This window comes from Microtus oregoni, unplaced genomic scaffold, assembly GCF_018167655.1.
Source record: "Microtus oregoni isolate MIOR12 unplaced genomic scaffold, Mior012 000036F_ref0000092, whole genome shotgun sequence".
Classification (NCBI taxonomy): Eukaryota; Metazoa; Chordata; class Mammalia; order Rodentia; family Cricetidae; genus Microtus; species Microtus oregoni.
The window spans coordinates 1,728,959-1,754,095 of NW_024543095.1; the positions used below are offsets into that span (position 1 = coordinate 1,728,959).

Here is a 25,137-nt window from a genome sequence, read left to right on the forward strand (position 1 = left end):
TTGGCTTTACTTCTCTGAGTGACACTAGTCAATTTCAGATGAAAGCTTATTTGTGGACAAGGAAACAGTTCCTAAGACAGGAAGGAGGATTCCCTGAGGCAGAACGACCTGATTGGACTCTGGTTAGCACAAGATGTCTACCTGTCACTTCCCAAAGACATGAGAACATGGGACAGATGCCACGAAGGAGAGAAGCTCGAGTCTTGTTGGCTGGAGCCCTTGCCTGCATCCTCTCACTTAAGAGGAGGACACACATATTCATGGCTGATGCTAGGGATAGTGTCATTAAGGCAGTTGGCAGGAAGACTAACATTTTCAGTCATAGGTTAGGTAATTTTCTATGTCTGTCCAAGAGGAGGTCTAACCAGGGACTGATGGAAAAAATTCAAGCTATTCTATTCACTTGGCTGCCTCTAAATGTCTCATTTACAGCTTCCAGGAAGGCATGCTGTAGAAGTTATCTCTGATGATACAACAGCGACCGCAAATCAGATATAGAGAAGTCATCGTATATGGTTGAGCAATGATTGTGTGTGTGAATATGGGTGTGTGTTTGCACTTGCACAGTTGAGTTTTTCTGTTCATTGTGTGCCTGTAATTTCAGTTACACAAAGACATGCTTCAGACTGCTGTTTGCTCAGTTTCGCAAAGGAAGGGCCGTTTACAGATCACAGGAGAGTCGGTGTCTGCCAGCAACAGGATTCTTGAGCCTTTGTTCCTAGAATTCCAGTGCTTTAGAGATAAGTGCTGAGCTTCCTGTGCTAGCTTTTAATGTTTCTGCAGTCCTGGGGATGAACGTGGGGCCTGTGTGTATCTACTAAAACTGGAACTAGAGAGAAGATGAGCATGGCTCCTATGCAAGGATGGCATGTGAATTCATGAAGCATTCCATATTTTTAAATGTCACAATGAAGCCCATTAGCTTGTATAATTAATATGTGCTGATAAAATGTTTTTTAGAAAGAAGGTATGGTAGGCTTGGAAGCTGGAGATCATAAATAACTTTGTTTTCCCCAGTAGAACAAATTCCCTTCCTATCATGAGTCTCTTTCATGCTGACTTTGTTTCATATCTTAGCCCATTGCAGATAAACTCAAATTCATATTGTGCCTCTAGTGTGTCAATTAGCCCTTGCCAACAAACACACATGCATGTCAAATCTAAGAGCAGCAGTTTGGGAAAGGATAAAGTAGGGACCATTGGAGAGGTTTTTTTCTTTTCTTTTTCTTTTTTTTAGTTTGGTCTAAAATAGTAGAATAAAAATATATTGTATAAACTAGGAGGGCAAAAAGCTAAAATGTAGTATGTGGACGAAAATAGCTTGTAGTTCACTCGAGTCCAAATGCTCAATATGTAATTATTTTTTTGTTACCTTATATGGGCAAGAGTTCTTATAAGTTTTTAAATCCCACATTTTATTTCTTCTATTGCTTTTTAAAATACATATGTGTATACAGATACATACATACACATAAGCCATCAGATTTAACAAATGAAAGACTTAAATTACCATTTTAACTAGAGACTAGCTGATAAATGTTTGTTTATTGCTAGGTAGTTTGTGTTTGTAGAGGAAGACTAAAGAGGTTGAATTTGATTTATCATTTCTCCAACTTTCCCAGTTTTTAGGACTCCCATGGCTCTTTTAACTCCTGTCCCCAAATGACTTAAGTATTCCTGTGATCACAGTGGTCACTTTTGTTATTTATGGCTTCCGTGGATGAGTATTGTGTATCCGGCAGGAGTTAGAAATGGTTCTCAGCATGAAGGAGAGTTTATGTGGACCATGAGTCAGTCTCCTGCGTATGTGTCCCTGCAGTCCTCAATATCTTGCTCTTCCCTGTGCACAGCCATCCACTGTTGCTCTTCAGGACACTTGGCTGTCTTGCTCAGATGTTCCCTTGTCACCTTCCTCTGTAAAGGAGTCCATCTCCACAGTCTGAGGATTTCAAACAAGAAGCGTCACTATCTGTCCACGTGTTGGGAAGAAAATGACCTGCAGCTGAAAAGAGATGAGACAATCAGGGACAGTCTAGAGATCACATAGCTCCCTCCAGGCGGTAGCAGGTGCCAGAGGACGTGAGAAGTGGCTGCACGCTATCAGGAGCGTGTGTTTCCACTGACTGTGAGGCAAGAGAGAAAACTAGAAGTCCGGTGATGGTGGACTTTTGGTTTTTTGGTCTGAAAGGATAGTAGAATTTCTGTTTATTGCAATGAAGAATAAATATCAAGGAAAGAATACAAAATCGGGAATTTTTATTGGTACTGGAAAATAAATTTGAATTAGAAGAATGTCTGGGGAGGAGCAAGGGCATTTGGAAGCCATTGGTGTATAAATATTATTTAAGGTCGTGAGCTTGTATGAGATCTCCTGGTGGGTGTGACCAAGCTAAGAGATCTTGGAGTTAAGCCCAGGCATGCTCCATTGTTTCAGCTCTGCTAGAGTTCAGCTAACTGGACACTGAGACGAAGACAGAAATGACTATGGGGTTCGGCAATGAGGAGGTCATTGATGACCTTTCAAGAGCTATTTTGGTGGAGTGATGGGGGAAGAAGGGTTTATTAGAGAGAATGACAAGAGAGGAAATACAGAGCTCAAATAGACCCTCCCCAGTAGGATTTTGTAAAGTGGAACAAAGAATAAGATGGGAACTTCCCAAGGGAGTGAGGTAAAAGAAGGGATCCTTTCAGATGATGCTTGCTTGCTGATAGGCGAGAGCAGAGAGGGAGCCTGATTTTACAGGGGAAAGAGAATAGGGTCAGTTAGGAGCATGGGTTCTTGGCTGAGCACTGTGCAGAGTACTGGGGATTGTTTTCTGTTTTTTTTTCTGCACTCTTAGTAACCCAATGGGCTTTTGTAGCCTTCTTATAAAATCCCATTTAACACTGTAGAGTTAGATGTTAGCTTTAATTCTTTCAAAGTATCTCCTCCATGACAATTCTAGTATGTCTTGATCCAAAGAACCACAGTTAAATAGGGCATATTATTAGCTTTAGAGTCTTCTAGGAGCTAAACACCGGAAGTCTTAGGCTGCAGTAGAAAGGAAACTATGCTGGGATCGCATCAGCCTTCCTTCAGCAGATCACGGTGTGGCCCTTAAGCCTGCACCCTAGTGTTGGGCCATGTGTAGCTGCTTAACTTTCAGAATCAGGCTTGCATTTCACCTTTAGCATTCCTGGTGTCCAGAGTTTTGTCTCTCTTGTTTTGCCTTGGTGTACTCCTCATTTCTCCTCTTTCTGTCCACAAGATTGGCCTTGTAATAGTGGAGAAATGCTCCATCGTTAGCCAGAGACTGATGCAAGTTAGGTGTCTTAAGTGGTAAGGAGAGCGCTGAGCTGGACAGAGTGTTAGCACTGTCACATTCTGAGTAAGGTTTGCATTTCTGTCTCCGTTCCTAAAGTTTAAAGTCACAGTTTTATGAGGGACAGAAGCCTGAAGCCAGTTGTTGGTTGCTTATAGAACGGAATGGCAACATCCTTTTGTCCCTAAAAATTACTTGTGGGTGTTTTCTGTGCTTAAAGCTATGATTTGGGAGTTTATGTGGCTGCATTTTTGAAGGATTGGTAGGCAGTAAAGATATTGGGAGCTCTGAGGTAATGACAATGTGAAAGGATAGAGAAATGTTCTTTTTTATATCTGTTCTTTGAGAGCTTAATATGTTATACTAATGTATATCCTTAGTAGATTGTACTAATGTATATCTCCTTAGTAGATTGTACTAATGTATATCTCCTTAGTAGATTGCACTAATGTATATCTCCTTAGTAGATTACACTAATATCTCCTTAGTAGATTACACTAATGTATATCTCCTTAGTAGATTGCACTAACGTATATCTCCTTAGTAGATTGCACTAATGTATATCTCCTTAGTAGATTACACTAATGTATATCTCCTTAGTAGATTGCACTAATGTATATCTCCTTAGTAGATTGCACTAATGTATATCTCCTTAGTAGATTGTACTAATGTATATCTCCTTAGTAGATTACACTAATGTATATCTCCTTAGTAGATTACACTAATGTATATCTCCTTAGTAGATTGTACTAATGTATATCCTTAGTAGATTACACTAATGTATATCTCCTTAGTAGATTACACTAATGTATATCTCCTTAGTAGATTACACTAATGTATATCTCCTTAGTAGATTGTACTAATATATATCTCCTTAGTAGATTACACTAATGTATATCTCCTTAGTAGATTACACTAATGTATATCTCCTTAGTAGATTGCACTAATGTATATCTCCTTAGTAGATTACACTAATATATATCTCCTTAGTAGATTGTACTAATGTATATCTCCTTAGTAGATTACACTAATGTATATCTCCTTAGTAGATTACACTAATGCATATCTCCTTAGTAGATTGCACTAATGTATATCTCCATAGTAGATTGCACTAATGTATATCTCCTTAGTAGATTACACTAATGTATATCTCCTTAGTAGATTACACTAATGTATATCTCCTTAGTAGATTACACTAATGTATATTTCCTTAGTAGATTGTACTAATGTATATCCTTAGTAGATTACACTAATGTATATCTCCTTAGTAGATTACACTAATGTATATCTCCTTAGTAGATTACACTAATGTATATCTCCTTAGTAGATTACACTAATGTATATCTCCTTAGTAGATTACACTAATATATATCTCCTTAGTAGATTGTACTAATGTATATCTCCTTAGTAGATTACACTAAAATCTCCTTAGTAGATTACACTAATGCATATCTCCTTAGTAGATTGCACTAATGTATATCTCCATAGTAGATTGCACTAATGTATATCTCCTTAGTAGATTACACTAATGTATATCTCCTTAGTAGATTGCACTAATGTATATCTCCTTAGTAGATTACACTAATGTATATCTCCTTAGTAGATTATACTAATGTATATCTCCTTAGTAGATTACACTAATGTATATCTCCTTAGTAGATTACACTAATGTATATCTCCTTAGTAGATTGTACTAATGTATATCCTTAGTAGATTACACTAATGTATATCTCCTTAGTAGATTACACTAATGTATATCGCCTTAGTAGATTACACTAATGTATATCTCCTTAGTAGATTGTACTAATATATATCTCCTTAGTAGATTACACTAATGTATATCTCCTTAGTAGATTACACTAATGTATATCTCCTTAGTAGATTGTACTAATGTATATCCTTAGTAGATTACACTAATGTATATCTCCTTAGTATATTACACTAATGTATATCTCCTTAGTAGATTGCACTAATGTATATCCTTAGTAGATTGCACTAATGTATATCTCCTTAGTAGATTGTACTAATGTATATTTCCTTAGTAGGTTGTACTAATGTATATCTCCTTAGTAGATTACACTAATATCTCCTTAGTAGATTACACTAATGCATATCTCCTTAGTAGATTGCACTAATGTATATCTCCATAGTAGATTGCACTAATGTATATCTCCTTAGTAGATTACACTAATGTATATCTCCTTAGTAGATTGCACTAATGTATATCTCCTTAGTAGATTACACTAATGTATATCTCCTTAGTAGATTATACTAATGTATATCTCCTTAGTAGATTACACTAATGTATATCTCCTTAGTAGATTACACTAATGTATATCTCCTTAGTAGATTGTACTAATGTATATCCTTAGTAGATTGCACTAATGTATATCTCCTTAGTAGATTGTACTAATGTATATTTCCTTAGTAGGTTGTACTAATGTATATCTCCTTAGTAGATTACACTAATGTATATCTCCTTAGTAGATTGTACTAATGTATATCTCCTTAGTAGATTACACTAATGTATATCTCCTTAGTAGATTGCACTAATGTATATCTCCTTAGTAGATTACACTAATGTATATCTCCTTAGTAGATTACACTAATGTATATCTCCTTAGTAGATTGTACTAATGTATATCTCCTTAGTAGATTACACTAATGTATATCTCCTTAGTAGATTACACTAATGTATATCCTTAGTAGATTGCACTAATGTATATCTCCTTAGTAGATTACACTAATGTATATCTCCTTAGTAGATTACATTAATGTATATCTCCTTAGTAGATTGTACTAATGTATATCCTTAGTAGATTGTACTAATGTATATCCTTAGTAGAATGCACTAATGTATATCTCCTTAGTAGATTGTACTAATGTATATTTCCTAGTAGGTTGTACTAATGTATATCTCCTTAGTAGATTACACTAATGTATATCTCCTTAGTAGATTGCACTAATGTATATCTCCTTAGTAGATTACATTAATGTATATCTCCTTAGTAGATTACACTAATGTATATCTCCTTAGTAGATTGCACTAATGTATATCTCCTTAGTAGATTACATTAATGTATATCTCCTTAGTAGATTACACTAATATCTCCTTAGTAGATTACACTAATGTATATCTCCTTAGTAGATTACAGTAATGTATATCTCCTTAGTAGATTACACTAATGTATATCTCCTTAGTAGATTGCACTAATGTATATCTCCTTAGTAGATTACACTAATGTATATCTCCTTAGTAGATTACACTAATGTATATCTCCTTAGTAGATTGTACTAATGTATATCTCCTTAGTAGATTACACTAATGTATATCTCCTTAGTAGATTACATTAATATAATGTTTTGAGCACATTCACCTTTCTTTCTGACCTCCTAGATTTGCCCCTGCTTTCCTACCCCCCTAGTTTTGTGGTTCTTTTTTTTCCCTCCCACAAATCAAATATAGCTTATGTTACTCATATGTTCTAGGATGTGTAACCTTCTACTGGAGGATGATAGACTTACCAGGTGCTACATTTAAAGAAAACTACATTTATTCCTCTCCCAATAGCTCTTTCAGTAGCTTCAAGTTGCCAATAGCTGCTTGACTAAATGTGGAACTTCATGCCCACCTCCTCTCTCCATATTGGGCTTTGGTTTGGCTTTAGCTTGCGCAGGTCTTGTGCTTGCTGTCACAGCCACTATAAATTCATATGTGCCACTGCTCTGGTGTATCCGGAAGACACTGTTTCTATGTAATCATTTACCACTCAGCTTTTTATACTCCTTCTGTCTCTTCTGAAATGATCCATGAACCCTAGGAGGAAGGGATTATGATATAGATGTCCTGTTTAGGGATGGATATTCTAAAAATCTTGTATTCTCTGTACCTAGACCAGTTGTGGGTCTCTTGTTACTTACCATTTTTTATAAATACAAGCTTCTCTGATGAGAGATGAAAGGTGCATTAATCTGTGTCTCTAATCCAAGTGAATGGTTAGAGCAAGAGCCATTCTCTGAGGCCGTTTCAGATCATCTGTGGTTTTGTTGTTGTTGTTTGTTGTGTCAAACATGTTGTATTGGAATTCATTGTGTCAAAATCCCAAGCCACACTATATGCTCGCAGTGAGAGAGGGTGGAAGACTCAGGACCCTACCAGCTTAGCCAGCAGCTTTGCTGCCTTTGCATAGGTCCTTGGAACCCCTAGGTCAAAGTAGAAAAAGACAAGATCTGAATAAATTGGAAGTGTGGGGTTATGGGAGACGGTAGAAGGGGAGAGGAGAGGAAGGGAGGGGAGTGGAGAAAAATGTATAGCACAATAAAAAACAATAGAAAAAAAAAGAAAGAAAAAGGACTTACCTTTTTTTTTTTTTTTTTAACCAGGGCATGAGGCCCTGGCAAAACACACACACACACACACACACACACACACACACACACAGAGGAATTAATTAATTAGAGTTAGTATTTGTAGATTAAGTGTTTTAAATTTCTAATTCTCTGTATCTTTCTTATGTGGATTATAGAGGAAAGTACTCAAAACATTAGCTGATAATAATACTAATGAACTTTCCAAAGATTGCAAACTTATCTGGGTTTACATTGATGTACTGCTTTACATGAGTGGGTTTGGTCTCTGTATGGACTTCCATATGTAACAGCTATAACGGCTGTCTGCATACATGATGATAAGTTATGGAATCAGTGAGGTGGTGTGTGTGCTTAGTAAAGCAATGAATCTAAGGGCTGGGTTGGTCTCTTCCTGTTTCAGGCTTTTGAAAAATTATATTCATTCATGTATTCTTTTCACAGTTTAAAAAAAATGTAATACTACTTTAAAATTTTATCAGGCAATAAAATGCAGACTTTTGACATTGAAACTGTGTTCTTTTAATAGTTCAAGAATTATTTTTAATCCTCCTCTACTTTCCCACCTTACTTTTCTGCCCTATGTTAGGAAACCCTAATTGCTGTTGTCTGCATATTGAAATAGTTGAGATTTTTTTTTCTTGGTTGTAATTGTTACTTCTCATCTTGTTTTATATTTTAATCTTTTTTTTTCCCCTGCAGACTGGTGAATTTTCAGCTCGTTTCCTATTGAAGTTACCAGTAGATTTCAGCAACATTCCCACATACCTTCTCAAGGTAAAAATATACAATTATCAGTAAGAGAATACAAATCAAACTTTAATCATTTAGCTCAATATTTGTATAACTGTTTTTTCACTTTTTGTTCTAATGATGAGTTTTGATGCTTATTGCAGGAATTCTGTTTCCGTCGCTAAAGCACTAACCTTAAAAGTTATTTAGGTATGAGGGTTTTTTTTTCTTTGCAAGGTGGTTATGTATTAGTAGTATAAATAAATTACACTCAGGAAAATCCTTTTCACCTAGTAATCTTACTGGGATGAACGATTCATAGAACTTGTCCAAGGCATCCTGTATATCGAACATGTTCACAAAAGGGCATTTCATCTTCTTTATGTCCACAGTTGAACTCAGGCACCTTCCAAGTTGGGGCTGTTCCAGAGATTCATCAGTATATATGGTATTCTCCAAAATGTGATAGACACCTTGGGAACTACTATTTGGGAAGGGTGCATGCCTCGCAGAGATGGGCTGGGCTCCAAAGGACTAGTTTGTGACTAGTGAAAGGTGCCACACAGATCAAAGAGCAGGTTCTGAGAAGGAAACACCGAGCCAGAGGCCCCGGTTCAGCTCCAACGAGAATTTGGCTGACTGCCCTCCACTCAGTTTCATCTTAGAAAACTTCCACCTTCTTCATTTGATGTTGTTTAGAGAGCGGATCATATTTATAACTGTTGAGGGGAGAAACAAAACCCACGTACAAGTCTCCCCACACATTATAGAAATCAGTAACATCAGCCAGGACTCTTGAGAATAGCTGGAAGAATATCAGCTGGAACAATAGAAGAGACTAGGAAGGCTAGGCGGTGGTGACACATGACTGTTACCCTAGCGTAGGTGGCAGAGACAGGCAGATCCCTATGAGTTCAAGTCAGCCTGGTCTATATAGTGAGCTCCAGGACAGCCAAAGACTGTCACAAATAAAAAAACAAACAACTAGGAAACTTTTTGTTTGTTTTTTCTTTGTAACATTTTATTTCCTTTTTTCTTTTTGCGATTATAACGTGATTACAGTATTTCCCCTTCCCATTTCTTCCTCCACATGCTGTCATCTACCCCCCCACTCTCCTTCAAATTTACTGTCTTTAAGAAAATTGTTATTGTATGCATATATGTATAAACATATATATTCCCAAATATAACCCATTTGATCCATATAATAGTACTTGTATGCATGTTTTCAGGGCTGACCATCAGTTGATGCCCTCTTCTTTGGAGAAGGCCGTTTTTCTTGTTCCCAGGTTTCCTCAGTTGCCTATAGTTCTTTGTGTAGTTTTGAAGCCTCATGACATTTTGTCTCCTGGTAGTATCAGAAGCTACACCACAAAAATCTTTTCTGATTTTTGAGACAGGGTTTCATTGCATAGCACTTGCTGCCCTGCAATCAATATGTATAGATCAGACTGGCTTTGAACTCAAGAGAAATCCACCTGCCTCTGCTTCCAAAGTCCTGAGGTTAAATGTGTATGATACCACACCTAAGTACTCATTCTCTCTATGAGGGGAAAATTATTTTATTTTCCTCTAAATAAATATGGGTTTTTTCTTTGGAACATCAACTTTTTAGTTCCCAGTGGACTAGTTTTCTCTTAGTATCTTGCTGTGAAGTTCAGATGAAACTGGAGCCCAGTGGTTTGCCAGTCTCTCTAGAACCTTTGGTTGGGACTGGACCTATTAGATCCATGATTACTGTGTATAATTAATTTGGTTCCAGCAGTCATTATGCTCTCTTATTATAGCAGGAAGTCTTCTTGGGAACCTGTGTATACTGTGGTGTCCTCCTTCAGTTTTTGCAGCTAAAACTCCCTGTCAGCTCCTTTAAAACCAAATCCAGCAGTATATATGGTCCGTTATTCATATAATCATGCGAATCCCCATTTAGTGACTGTGCATTTGCTCTGATGCATTGGGCCTGGTTCTTTGAGGAGGCTTTCTGAGTGACTGTTGTCTGTGCACATATCCTGAAGGCGCAGCTCACAGCCAGTGTTTTCCTCCGCAGGAGTAGTGCCCGCATTTCTCTTTTCTGTTTGGATAAGTCTCACTTGTGCTTTGCCTCTATTTGCCTACCAGCCAGATAAGAGAAAAGGTGAAACTTATTAGCCAAAATGGCGAAGTAATTTGTGTGCTATAGATAAAATGTCTGCATGTCCACACTAATGTCATTTTGGATCTTTAGTTTATGCAAAAACGTCAAACAAGAATAGAACAGGAAAAATTTGTGCAAGCCAAACCACAGCAAAACAATGACATGAAAGCAGACGTACAGCAAGCAAGCAAACAAACAAGGCTAGTCCCTGTTGTGGTGCAGAGTACATGTTGGGGGCTTTAAGATCGCTTGTATCACAACCTTCAGACATTTGGCTATGCTTTTAAAGAGGAGATTTATTTATTTTACTTTATATGTAAAAATATGCCTGGTGCCCATAGAGGTCAGAAGAGGGCATTGGATCCCCTGGAACTGGAGTTAGGGATAAATGTGAACTACCATGTGAATGCTAGGAGTCAGACTCGGGTCCTCTTCAAGAGCAGCCAGGGCTCTTACCAACTGAGCCATCTGAGCCATCTCTCCAGCCCCTTGCCATGCGTTTAGAGAACATTTGCATTACATGTTGCTTGTATTTGGATATGCTCCACTGTCTTAGTTAGGGTTTCTATTTCTGTGAAGAGACACCATGACCACAGCAACTCTTATAAAGGAAAACATTTAATTGGGGCTGGTTTACAGTTTCAGAAATTTAGTCCATCATCATCATGGCGAGAAGCTTAGCAGCATATAGGTAGACATGCTGCTAGAGTAAGAGCTGAGAGTTCTCCATCTTGATCCATGGGCAACAGGAAGTGAACTGTATTCCACAGTAACCTAATCTGAACATATAAAACCTCTAAGACTGCCTCTATAGTGACACACTTCCTCCAACAAGGCGACACCTACTCCGACAGAGCCATACCTCCTAATAGTGCCTTCTCTATGGATCAAACATTCAAGCACATGAGTCTGTGGGGGGCCTTACCTATTCAAACTACCATACCCACCTAATTTCTAGATCTGTAACTGTTTCTGTCGGTATGAAAATAAAGTTAACTCCTGGGCTAGGGTATGCTTTGTCATGATCAAAGCAGTTCACCTCACTTTGCCTAGCAGTTGGGTGGTGAAGCAGATCTTATAAATGTTGAGATTGCATGGGTTTTGTTGTAACACCCTGCTAATTCGTTGCCATGAGCCTCATTGCATTGGGTAACTCACCATCTATTCTTAAAGTTCTTATTACTAATTATACCAAGTGTACTTACTAATAACTCTTTGATGTTAGGATGAGCAATTTAATAAATGTTCAATGATTTGATTTTACTTTATAAGTGGATAAGGTTCTTAAAATGAAGCCCAGCTTCAGGTCCTGAACTTTACTTTTGGTTGAGCTAAATCAAAGACTTAGATAGATAAATTACTTATATGAAAACTCAGTCAGTAGAAAAATAATTTTCCAGTCACTACTCTTTATTCCAGGTGATAGAAATTCAGCACAAACTCATGGAAACCAAAGGGGCAATGTAAAGTGATTCTGCTTCTGTTGTGCATCACAATCACACAGCAGCAAAACTGACCCTGTGCTTCGTAGGCTCTAGATCAAGAAGACTGACCTTTCCAAGTGCGCTCCTCTTGCGCTCACTTCCATACCCCACCTGGTGTCTCATAGAACAGCTGGGAGGGCCCAAGTGTGATTATTCACTATGATACTTAAGCAAAGAGAGGGCATTTTGTAATTATGTAATTATGTTGACCATGCAGAGCCTCAGGTTCTGTGTCTGATTCCAGGAGTTTAACCAAGCATCGATGAAATATTTGTGAAAAAGTACACCTCCACTGAATGTGTGCAGGGGGCTTGGGGGGTTGTTATTATTTCATGATGTACATAGCAATTATTTATAAAGCATTTATGTGGTACTAGATATTTGAAGTCTGTGCTGGATGCACATAGGTTCTGTGCAAATACTATCATTTTCTATGGAGAACCTAAGCACCAGGAAGGTTTTGGCATCCATGAGGAGTTAACCAGTCAGCAGAACTAGCTGAGGATGACTGGTCTCTTTCTTATAGGAGAGATGGAATCATTGGAAGACACGATTCTTAATTCTGGTAGAGTGAAAACTGCCTTCTATATTCCCATCTTTATTTTTTGTTCTGTGAAATACTAAACCTAACAATATATGCTAAGAACATGCTGTCTTTTTTTCTTCTGTTTTCCTAAAAACCATACTCTGTGTTGAGAGAAAAAATTCTAATTTTTTCACTAAATTTTTTATCATGAATAAGAAATACTCAAAAACTACAAATATAATACTTTTGAGGGAGGAAAGAAGTTTGTTGACATGATATGTATGAATATTTGAATTGGTTTTTTAAATTAATGGGCCAGATTTATACAGACTGTACCGAAGCTAAAGTCCTATTGGTGGGACTCTCTTTGGTTATATTGTATAGGAATACATTGGATGCTGTCAAATGTCGCTGTACTGGAAGGTGAAGTAGCAATTACTTCCTGCTGGTAGTGTGTCTTGTTCCTCTTCTGCTGTGGTGAGACACCTCAGCCTAAAGCAGTTTGTGGGGGAGAGGGTTTATTTGGCGTCCGTGTGCTGAATTATAATCTGTTGAGGGAAGCCAAGTTCAAAATCAAGCAGGGCAGGACCCCGGAGGCAGGAGCTGATGCAGAGCCCATGGAGGGTGCTGCTTACTGGCCTGTTCCTCATGGCTTGCTCGTTCTGCTTTCTTATAGAACCCAGGACCTCCAGCTTAGGGGTAGCCCCACCCACAATAGGTTGGGCCCTCCCCATCAATTACTAATTACAAAAATGCTTTACAGGCTTATCTGCTTATAGCCCAATCTTCTGAAAATATTTTCTCTAGTGAGGCTTCTTCTTCTCTGATGACTCTAGTTTATGTCAAGTTGACATTATACTAGCCAGCTCATAGTGCATATGATTAACATAGCCTTGCAAAAAATATCAGCAGCAACTTTTTCTTGGATAAGAAAATGTCACATTGTTCATACAGTCTTCATAGTTCCAGAGTGTCCCTCCACAGAATATGGTCAGGTTATAGCCTAGACCAGGCCGGAAGCAGAGCTCAAATCTGTTTCCTGGGACCAAAGTACATGAACTTCTGGTTTCTGCTTTATTTTATTTGACACAGTGAGACTGTTCATCCCAATGGAATGCTTACTGCAATTCCATTCCCCTATAGAATCTGAATGCTGACACCATAAAAATGATTGCTGGTGAAAAAAGCCAAATCGTTCATCTGTCAGGAGACGAGGCGGTCATCTTTCTTCTGAAGCCACCCACTGTGGCTGTCTGATCAGTCAGGGCACACAGTATAAAGCACAGTCACTCTGCCAAGTAGAGACAGAAGAAATGAAAGTGAGCCTAGCAAGTTACATTTGGGAGCTCTAGACAGGCAGAGTTACAGGGCATGCCCAGATTGCTAGCATACAGTGGTTCAAACAGCTAGCTAATAGGAAGGCAGCGCTGCAGCGTCCCTGTTGCTGGGATTGTCTGGTTGATACAGGAGCTGCTTCCTCAGCCTGACCGTGGTTACTAGGTTAGGCATTTGCCACCAGCCTACTTTCAGTCAAACCTGGCTCAGCAGATGCTCGCAGGGCCAGGAAGGTACTGGGGAGAGTGGCTCTGACTGGATGTCGTGTAGTAGGACATTGTGAGAACAGTCATGAGCCTGCAAGCCTGTGCTTCATCTAGCGCGGCAGCTGCTGTTCAGCTCGAGTTGTTTTCCTCATGACAGTAGAGCCTGGCATGCCAGATATGCAGATGTTTGTAGAAGGAGCCCAGAAGCTCAGGGCTCTCATTTTTTGAATGTGAAAATGCCTACCTTTTAAGTGATGGCAAAGATAAGTATTTTTGCTCTGATTTATATATTTTGTGTGTGTATATATATGTACACGCATGTGTGTGTGCATGTGTGTGTTTGTGTTCATGTCAAGGCGTATGTGTGGAGGTCAGAGAACAACTTGTAGAAGTCATTTCTCTCCTTCTAACATGTGGGTTCCTGGGACTGAACTCAGGTCGTCAGGCTTGTTGGCAATCACCTTCAACCACTGTGCCCTTTTACTAGACACATAGATATTTTTTAAAGACTGGGACAGGCCAAAACAAGAGTATCTCTTCATGTTGATCACGACCCATGGATTGTGATAACCTAGGGGCAATGGAAAACTGTTTCTCCCTTTCTGTGATTCATATGTTCAGTTTGTTATTATGGTTGATCTTACTGTGATGTAATGGACCCAAAGATGAGGGATTTTGAACTTGGGTTTTAGTCAGTGTCTGAGCCCCACAGTGTCCCATGCTCCCATAAGCTCAGCATTGGAACCTTCCAGATGAGTAAGGTATGGCTTTGGTGTGTGTTCCTGAAGAATACTCGAGTCTTGATTTAGACTCAGAATGACACCTCTACACACTAAAAATTCCAGCATTATTCATCGTCCTCAGGTACCTCATAATATAGTTGACCATACAGCTAACAGACATTCACCAGAAATAACCAAGTTCCAATCAGGATCCTACATATATAGTTGACTTAAAAATGCAATGATGGTATGGAAATAGCACAGAGAAACCCATTAATCTGTAAATTAATATTGGTTGACAATTACAATAAAAATAAGAAAAACATAGGGGCTGTTATGCATAGGAGTAGTTGGAAAACTTAGGACCAGGGGCTTGAGAAGAGGCAAGGGACACCTCAATGTAGTTGAGTTTATCCAGTTGGTGTACGAGTGTGGGGACACATTTGGTTTGGGGAGTAGGTAATAATCTAGATTATAAGAGAGTTTCTGAAAAGAGACTAGTGAGGAATGACGCAAGAAAGATGAGTTGGGAGGTTGTTTCAGGCCTCGTTGAAAAGGTGGTCTTCATCCCTATACCGAGTTAGCATGGAGCAGCTTCTGGTTTTATTTCTTTGGCCCCATTCCCTCCGTGTCTGGTCCCCCTTCAGTGTCGGCTGCTAGCACCATCTATTTAAGCTCCTCTGGAAAACAGTGGTGGCTTCTTGTTGGGAGCTCCAAGCATCATGTGTAGTGCTGTTTTCATGGCTCCTTCATGTGAGTTTTTAGTCGGAAACAGGCGACTTTCCCCACTGTCCTGCCAGGACTCTCTCTGAGCAGTGGTACCACCTTGTTTATGTTCTCTTCCCAGCCCAGGAGCCTATTCTCTTTCAACTTTTCCCTGGAGAATTTGCTTAATTCATTAAAGAATAATCAGACGCTCAGAGGTATTCAAGTTGGCAGCAAGAGGAAAGGCCCTAGAACAGTGGTTCTCAACCTTCCTAATGTTTAATACAGTTAAATACAACTGTTTAATACAGTTCCTCATGTTGCGGTGACTCCCGACCGTAAAATTATTTTTGTTGCTACTTCATAATTGTAATTTTGTTACCGATATGAATTGTAATGTAAATATCTGATATACAGGATATCTGATACATGACCCCTGTGAAAGGGACATGACCCACAGGCTGAGAACCACTGCTCTAAGAGGTCAGTGTGGAGAAGAAGGATAATGAAGCCAAAGCAAGCATTTTGAAAGAGGAGATTAGCCTGAAACAGTAAGCAAAAGTCTGCACTTAGAAGGTCCAGCTGAGAACTGTGTGTGGTAGAAGGACAGAGGGCCCAGAACTCCCATCTAAAGTTTTAAAACTGTCCGTGAAGAAGAGAATAGCCAGATGCTGTTGAATGAACAGCTGGTGACTAAAGACACACACCTAACTTAGCCAGGAGCCCATGGGGAGAAGACAGTGGTTAGGGTAGGCTTGGTGTTAGTGAGCGTTTGACTGCTTAGGGAATACATTCAGCCGGCATTTTAAAAGAGCCAATTGTGGAAATGAGATGGAAGCTAGAACTGAAGAGCCCAAGTAAAGCAATTGGGCATCACTGAAACAATAGCCCCTATGCAGAATAATCAGAGAAGGCTTTTGTTTGGGGACCTAAGTAGACAGAGCTTTTTTTGTCTTTAGCATCCTTGATTGAGTGAGTCTTTAGGAAGAACACAGTTTCTGTTGGCAGTTTTGCTCTATCTGTTGTGTTGACGTTTCCTCACAGTTGGTCAGGAGCAAAGACATACTATTCCAGGACGAGGGCTTTGTTCCCTGTGCATGTCGGTTTATTATGTGTTCTCTGTTTCTAAGTTTCCTAGTGCCTCAGTTCTTTCCTCTGAGACCTCTTAATTGTGAAGGTCGACGAAGGCTGGAGATCAGCATCCTATAGATTTTATGGCTTCTATCTAAAGTGAAGGCTTTCCTCTAAAGGAATTGTTTAAATTCATCATATACGTGAATGTGGCAATCTTACCGATTGCCTGCCTTTGAAAAGTTTACAGCTATGTTAGTGGAAAACATCCATTTCTTTCATATAATTAGGAAAAATAATAGATGATGGCATGTTTGAAAGTATGTGTGTGACAGTCACATCTTGTGCCTTGCTGTCAATAAATTGGTAGAGCTTTGAAATGTCTCATTTTCCTGGCCTTTCCTTAGGATTGATGTAGGGATGTGCTTTGTTCTCCCTGAAGAAGAGAATGAGGTTGCTTAATGACCCTGGGATTTAGGAGGACGGACATGAATTCTTGCATTGTCCTCTACAACTCACAGACTCTTGAAAGTCCATTTAGCTTTACCAAATTTCCAGGAAGGAAATGGATAATTTCTCCCAAATATTCCCTTTCTTTAAAATTCAGAAGCTTGTTAGGGTGGTGCTATTGATTACTAATATTCTCAGTATCAAATTGCAAAGCCCCCAACCCCATTCATCCTAAAAGTTTACCTGTGTATAAACTTAAAGGCAGACCTTACAGTTTTTTCTGTGTGTCATATAGTTAAATGATGCCTCTGAATCTGAGACCTTTTACTTTTTTTTTTTTTTGATTCTATAAAGTCACATGTAATACGTAGCCTTTCGAAAGACTGCTTTAACTCATTCTTTAGCAATCTGGCTTTAAAGAAAGCGGTTGTCTGGTCCTTGAAAGGGAATTATGAATTCACAGGGAGCCCTCATCTTCTTATCTCAAGGGAAATAGTTTCTGTCTGATCAAATAGGAGGGTGCATACTTTTCTAAAAACAGGAATGTGTACCCAGAAGACAGCGCCATGAAAGAAGCATGCTGTTTATTCCAGTAACAAGCCTGATTTATCCTTGCTAACTCTGAGCCAAAATTTGCATTTGGGACTCAATCATGCAGGAACAGTGAGATGGGCTGAACATTTACTCTGCTGGGAAATGTCAGCTGTTTCTTCATTAAGTATGGGACTTGTGACTTTCCGTTCACTGTCCTCGTCACACCTCTCCAATCTAGAGAGAGAAGTGAGGCTTGGAGAACAATTCCCTGTAGCTGAGGGCCAGCCATCTCTAAAGGGCACGATAGTAAAATTTTAGACTGATGTGCCATATGGTTTCTGTCACAACTACTCTGCTGTCATGGTATGAAAGCAGTCACATGCAGTATGTAAATGAGTGAGTATGGCTGGGCTCCAATAAAACTTTATTTTCAAAAGCAGGCTTTGGGTTGGATTTTGCCCATGGGCAGTAGTTTGCTCATCTTCTAGGTTATGGAAGTGGGTATGTCTTTACAAAGGTGTCTGGTACGTTGTGCATAAATAAATAAACGGCTGTGACTTGATGAGCATGAGTGGTTGAGTTACTAGTCTTTCTGAAAGAGACCCCTGAGAGTGACCTGGACCCCTCTGTGCTTGAGCCATTTCTGCCATGTCCTTGATCTTGGATCTCCTGGCCGCTGGGATCATAAGAAATAACCTGCTTGGTTCTCTGCTGTCTAATCACATAGTATTTGTTACAGTAATCAGAATTAAGATACTAGACGTGCCCCACAGGATTATTGGGAATGTCAGGGAGGTAAAGCAAGGCAGCTTTTCAGCAACTTCCCTGTTATAAATATGAATTTGAATATCTTCGAAGGCCCATGTATTGAATGTTTGGGGTACAGTCCCTAAAGGTGGCCCTAGCAGGAGCTCCCTAGGTCATTAGAAGCACATCCTGAGAGGGGACTGTGGAACCTGGTCTCCTCCTCATCTCTATTTTGCTTCTTGTTTGTGAGGTGAGTAGTTTCACTCTATAATGTGCTTTTAGCATGATATATTGTCTTGTTACGGGCCAAAAGCAATGGGGGAATTGATTATGAATTGAAATCAATTGCCTCGTCTCACAGTCTGAAGATGCAGCCCACTGTGGCCGAGGAAGTGTGGCCGCAGGAGCAGGAGGCAGCTGGCCACATTGCATCTGCAGTCTGGAAGCACAGAGCAATGGCTGCTGCTGCCCACTCCCTTTTATAGTGATATGTATTTTATACTTATAGTGATTAAAGGGGTGAGCCACTACCACCTGGATTTGTTTCAGCATTGATTTTGTTTAGCCCAGGGTGGCCTTGAACTCACAGAGATCCCTCTGCCTCAGTTTCCCAACTCCTGGGATTAAAGGTGTGTGTCACCACTGCCTGACCTCTAGAGGCTTAACTTTGCCCTTTTTATCTTTAGACATAAAACATAAATATTACTATGCCCTTTCTTTTTATTCAGTCCTTGACCCTGGCCCGTGGAATAGAGTGCCCCACAATTATTTTGGGTGGGTATTGTCACCTTAGTTAATATAATCCAGAAAATCTGTACCCAGAAAATCTGTGTACCCAGAAGTTTCTCTCCTAAATGCTTCTAGTTTCTATCAAATTGGCAACCATTATTAACTATCTGTCTCAGTTAGGGTTTCTACTGCTTTGATAAAACACCATGACCAAAAGCATGTGGGAAGGAAAGAGTTTATTTCATGTTACTGTTGTATTAAATCAAGGTAGGAGCTGATGCAGAAGGAATGGGGGAAACACTGCTTACTGACTTGCTTTTCATGGCTTGATCCCCTTGCTTTCTTATTTCTTATAGCACCCGATGCCACCAGCCCAGGGATGGCACTGCCCACACTGAGCTGCACTCTTCTACGTCAATCATCAACCAAGAAAATGCCCCACAAGGCTTGCACCTATGCCAGTCTGGTGAGGGCATTTTCTCAGTTGAGGTTCCTTCTTCTCAAATGACTCTAGCTCATGCCAAGTTGACATAAAACTGGCCAACATACCACCATTCTCATGTCTTTTGTTGTAGTGATAGGATGTTAACTAATGTGACTTCTGAGCTTGGAGGAAGTACAGAATAGAAATAATTCGGGTATTATTTAGTTATTTAATGAGTGTTTGTGTTAAATTTATTACTTATTCAAAGTACTACTCTGAAGAAAATATGTCATTTAAAGTAACATAAAATTATTTTACTTCATTTTTCCCTCTTAATTTTCTTCCACCCAGAGTGTAGAACTCAGTAATTTACCCCAAATATCTATGAGACATACTGCAATTCTGACAACAGTGCATTTTCGTATGGAAACTGAAGAGCAGTCCCAAACTGTGAATTTTCTTATTTTGGTTTTTCTTTGATTTTTTTTTGCAGTTTAATTTTCCTTTTTTTAATAGTTTGTGTTTTGTTTTTAAAATTACAATCATAGAATGTACCATATCTCAAATGATTATCAGTGAACCTGTCTCCAGTCCTGTCTCATAGAGGATACTAACCCTGCAAGTACACTTTGTTCTGTTACAGAGCGTGTTTCAGTAACACAAATTAGTCCCTACATAATTGGTAAATAGTGGAAGCATGCCAGCATAATGCAAACATTGCTATGGTTTAAAGATGAATTTTTGGTACATTAGTGTTTTGACCACTAATTAATAACAACTGAATGCAGAATGTACCAATGTGAATGCCATGTGAGCGATATATTAAAGCATTGTGTTTTGCACTTAGTGTCCCTTCAACTCCACATCCCTCTGCTTGGCACATACTCTATTTAAATGCTTTTTGTTTGCTTTCTTCCCATCTCTGTGAAAATGGAACAACCATACAACAGCGAGCCAGAGCTTTTCTTTAGGGCATCATTGTGTTTTGTCCAAATCTGTTTTTCCACATTTTCCTTTTACTTTCCCTTAGAACTCTGCGATTTCAGTTTTCCTTTGTAGTCTAGCCGTTGCTTTTATACTGAAGAGTATATCAATTTGGAGAGAAGCTAACAAAGAGCTAAGCAGATGTTTGTAGGCCAGAAGACTCAATATCGTAACATAATCAGTTTTCCCTAAATTGTTATATAGATCTAATGCAGTCCTAGCAAGTCCGAATTTTAGCAGCCAGTTTTTTTTTTTTGCTTTATAAATAATACCATTCAAAATTTCCACTTCCTCCACTCCTCCCACTTCCCCATTCCTCCCCCCTCCAATCCTAAGAGAGGGCAGAGTACCCTGCCCTGTGGGAAAGTCCAAGGCCCTCCCAGCTCCATCCAGGCCTAGGAAGGTGAGCATCCAAACAGACTAGGATCCCATGCAGTAGAGACGAATCCCAGTGCCATTATCTTTGGCTTCACAGTCTGCCCCCATTGTCAACCACATTCAGAGAGTCCAGTTTGATCACATGCTCATTTAGTCCCAGTCCAGCTGGCTTTGGTGAGCTCCCATTAGATCAGGCACACTTTCTTAGTGGGTGGACCAACCCCTCGCAGTCCTGACTTCCTTGCTTATCTTCTCCCTCCTTCTGCTCTTCAGCTGGATCTTGGGAGCTCAGTCCAGTGCTCCGATGTGGGTCTCTGTCTCTATCTCCATCCATCACCAGATAAAGGTTCTATGGTGATATTCAGGATATTCATCAGTGTGATTATGGGACAAGGCCAGTTCAGGCACCTTCTCCTCTACTGCCCAAGGACCTAGCTGGGGACATCCCTGTGGACACTTGGGAACCCCTCTAGAGCCAAGACTCTTGCCAACCCTAAAATGGCTCCCTTAATTAAGGTATCTTCTTCCCTGTTCCCATATCCGCCCTTCCTTCATCTCAACCATCCCACTCCCCCAAGTTCTCCCCAATCCTCTCCTTTTCCCTTCTCTCTCCCCCTCTTCCCTTCCCCCCACCCCACCCCCATGCTCCCAACTTTTGCCTGGCGATCTTGTCTGTTTCCAATTTCCAGGAGGATCTATATATGTCATTCTTTGGGTACTTTAGCTTCTCTAGGATTGTAAACTATAGGCTCAATGTCCTTTGTTTATGGCTAGAATCCACTCATGAGTGAGTACATGCCATATTTGTATTTTTGGGTCTGGGTTATCTCACTCAGGATAGTGTTTTCTATTTCCATCCATTCGCATGCAAAATTCAAGAAGTCATTGTTTTTGTTTTTTTTTTACTGCTGAGTAGTACTCTAATGTGTATATGTGCCACAAATAGGAGATCTTCACCAACCCCACATCAGCCAAAGGTCTGATCTCCAAAATATATAAAGAATTCAAACTAGACATTAAAATTCTAAATAATTCATTTAAAAAACGGGGCACTGAACTGAACAGAGAATTCTCAACAGAAGTTCAAATGGCCAAAAGATACTTAATGTCATGTTCAACTTCCTTAGCAATCAGGGAAATGCAAATCAAAACATCTTTGAGATACCATCTTACACCTGTCAGAATGGCTAAAATCAAAAACACCAATGACAACCTATGCTAGAGAGGATGTGGAGTAAGGGTAACGCTCATCCATTGCTGGTGGGAATGCCAACCTGTGCAACCACTTTGGAAAGCAGTGTGGTGGTTCTCAGAAAATTGGGAGTCCACCTACCTCAAGATCCAGCAAACCACTCTTGGGAATATACCCAAGAGATGCCCAATCATACTACAAAAGCATTTGTTCAACTATGTTCATAGCAGCATTATTTGTAATAGCCAGAACCTGGAAACAACCTAGATGCCCCTCAATGGAAGAATGGATAAAGCAGCCAGTTTTTGTAGAAATTGACAATCAGATTCTGAAGTTTATTTCAAAAGACCAATGACCCAGAGTAGCTTACACAACTCTGAAAAATAAAAGCAACATAAAGACCCACACTCTGATTTAAGACTTGGTGTAGGGGCTGGAGAGATGGCTCAGAGGTTAAGAGCACTGGCTGCTCTTCCAGAGGTTCTGAGTTCAATTCCCAGCAACCACATGGTGGCTCACAACCATCTGTACTGAGATCTGGGCATACATCGAGGCAGAATGTTGTATAAATAAATCTTAAAAAAAAAAAGACTTGGTATAATACATATGAAGTGAATGTGGAGGGGGAGACCACTCAGGAAAAGAGAACCAGCAAAGGGTAGGCAAGAGGGATGAGGAAAGACAATGAATGGTTAAGAATGAACATAATGACCATATTAAAATACAGTAATGAGCTGGGCGGTGGTGGCACACGCCTTTAATCCCAGCACTTGGGAGGCAGAGGCAGGCAGATCTCTGTGAGTTCGAGGCCAGCCTGGTCTAGAAGAGCTAGTTCCAGGACAGGAACCAAAAGCTACGGAGAAACCCTGTCTCAAAAATCAAAAAAAAAAAAAAATACAGTAATGAAACCTGTTACTTAGTGTGCTAACTTTAAAATTAATAAAAAATAATGGAAAATACTAAAGTATTGGTAACAAACAACCAGCCTGAGCTGTGGTATCCTGTTATAATAATAAAATATAGAGTAAGGGAATATAATATTCCTTCGGACCAACTCTCTGAAACCCTAATAGCAAACTATACAGAGGCAATGGCACTGTCAGCTGTTGATCTGTTACTACAGATTAAGACTTTGTCCATCCATCCATCCATCCATCCATCCATCCATCCATCCATCCATCTGGCTTATGCCATATACTGACTCATCTTGAGGTCATGTAACACCTACTTGCTGTTGCTTATGTGTGTGAACCTTTTCTTTTGGTAGGGGTTGTATCCTGGCTTAGGTTTTCAGTTTTCCTTTTAGCAGCGTAGCATATAGATTTGATGAGTAGATTTTTTTTTTTTTGCATTCTCTACTCCAAGTCCTTGACTATATGTTTCAGTAGAGGCTTGCAGCACACATTGGGTGGCATCCCCTCATGGACTTCCTACTACTTTTATACTGTCGGTTTTTTGATGCCTTCCAGGCAATTGCCAGAATTCACTGCAGTTTTCATTCTATTTATGAGGATATCTTCATATGCTTCTGAAATGTCTAGCTAGAGTGATAATACCTTGACTTCAGTATTTCCAATATTTGATTACTTAGTAAGGGTTGGTTTACCATTAAAAAAAAAGAACTTAGTACCAAGTTGTAGTAATCCAGATGACCAATATAAAGAAATGGAACAAAATAAAATATTCATAATAGACTTATATGAATCACCGTTTTTTGATGAAAGTGCAAAGTTAGTTCACAAATGAAAATTAATCTTTTGAATAAAATGTTCCTGGAACATTCAAATATCTCTACAAAGAATAGTGATAAGGAACTGGAATCTAAAACTTTAAATATTCCAGAGCAGTGGTTTTCAATCTACCTAATGCTGCGACCCTTTTCTCATGTTGTGGTGACCCCACAATGATAAAATGATTACATTGTAACTTCATAACTGTAATTTTGCTACTGTTGTGAATTGTAATGTGAATATCTGATATGCAGCATAGCTAATATATGACTCCTGTTGGGTTTGCGGCCCACAAGTTGAGAAACACTGTTCTAGACGAGAATGCAATAAAACCTCATAAGGCGTTTTCTTTTAAAGTCAGCTTAGAATTTGAATATAGTATATGTCAAAAAGTTAGTTATTAGTAGCCAGGAATGGTGGCACATCCCAGCACTTGGGAGGCAGAGGTAGGCAGATTCTGTGATTTCGAGGACAGCCTGGTTCTACATAGTGATTTCTAGGCTACTTAGTGAGACCCTGTCTAAAAACAAACAAACAATCAAACAAATAAAAAAAAACTACCACAAAACAAAACAAAAGTCTATAGCAACCCAGATAATACCTAAGCAAGAACTCTTTGGGGTTTTTATTCCATGTGAAGGTGAGTTCTGAGCAGTTTGAGAACCATTACTGTAGACTTTAACTGTATATTGTAGTGGATTCAGTAAAAAATATAAATATTTCTAGACTCGTTACTTGCTTAATAATGATAGTACTTAGACCAGTAGGTTTCAGTGTTGCCATCTTGTACCAGTGTAGAGTAAAGCTGGTGTCTTCATGAATTGCTCTTTGAAATCAGTTCTACTCATGAGCAGCCAGTCTCTAGGGCTTAGCAGAAACACCCTTGGATTAGGCACATTTGATTGAATGTTCAAGTGTAGAAATCTGAAGAGTTTGTCTCTTGAAGCTAGTTGTTCTGAGGCATGACTCACAGCAATCTATTTATCCAAGGGGTGTGTGGCTCAATGGCACTGCTAGCATTTACAGAGGGACTTTGGTCAGAATCCTGCCACTGTTAGGTAGAGCCCTGCTGCATATCCCCATGGCACAGTAGATGTTTGTATCAACCTGCCTGGCTTCTCTCTTCCTTTCCTCTGGGGGATAGTGTCTCATGCCCAGGGTTGGAGATATAGGTCACTGGGCAGAGTGTTCTCCCACATGTGTGAGGCATGGGATGACTTAGCACTGGAAAACAGACAGACAGACAGTTTTGCTGGTATTTTATGCCATGTTTTTTCTCTCTCTCATTCCTATAGTTGTAGGACTGATCAGTTTGTTGCTTTAATGTCTAGCAGAAGTTAGGTGACCTCAGTGTGACCAGTCAAAAGTCTTTCTAGTACATTTG

At 39.4% G+C, this 25,137-nt stretch overlaps 1 protein-coding gene and 1 non-coding gene across 3 annotated transcripts in view; both read left to right on the forward strand.

Annotated features, from left to right (window-relative positions):
- The window catches only part of Babam2 (BRISC and BRCA1 A complex member 2), a 383,311-nt gene that overhangs the window by 132,561 nt on the left and 225,613 nt on the right, over positions 1–25,137 (forward strand). For both annotated transcript variants that reach the window (XM_041631115.1, XM_041631116.1), the window contains exon 6: positions 8,373–8,447. In XM_041631115.1, the coding sequence (XP_041487049.1) occupies positions 8,373–8,447 (75 nt within the window). The remainder of the gene's footprint in view (positions 1–8,372; positions 8,448–25,137) is intronic.
- On the forward strand, positions 796–898 carry LOC121433113. The gene has a single exon (XR_005972277.1). It is a non-coding gene; the product is annotated as a U6 spliceosomal RNA (small nuclear RNA).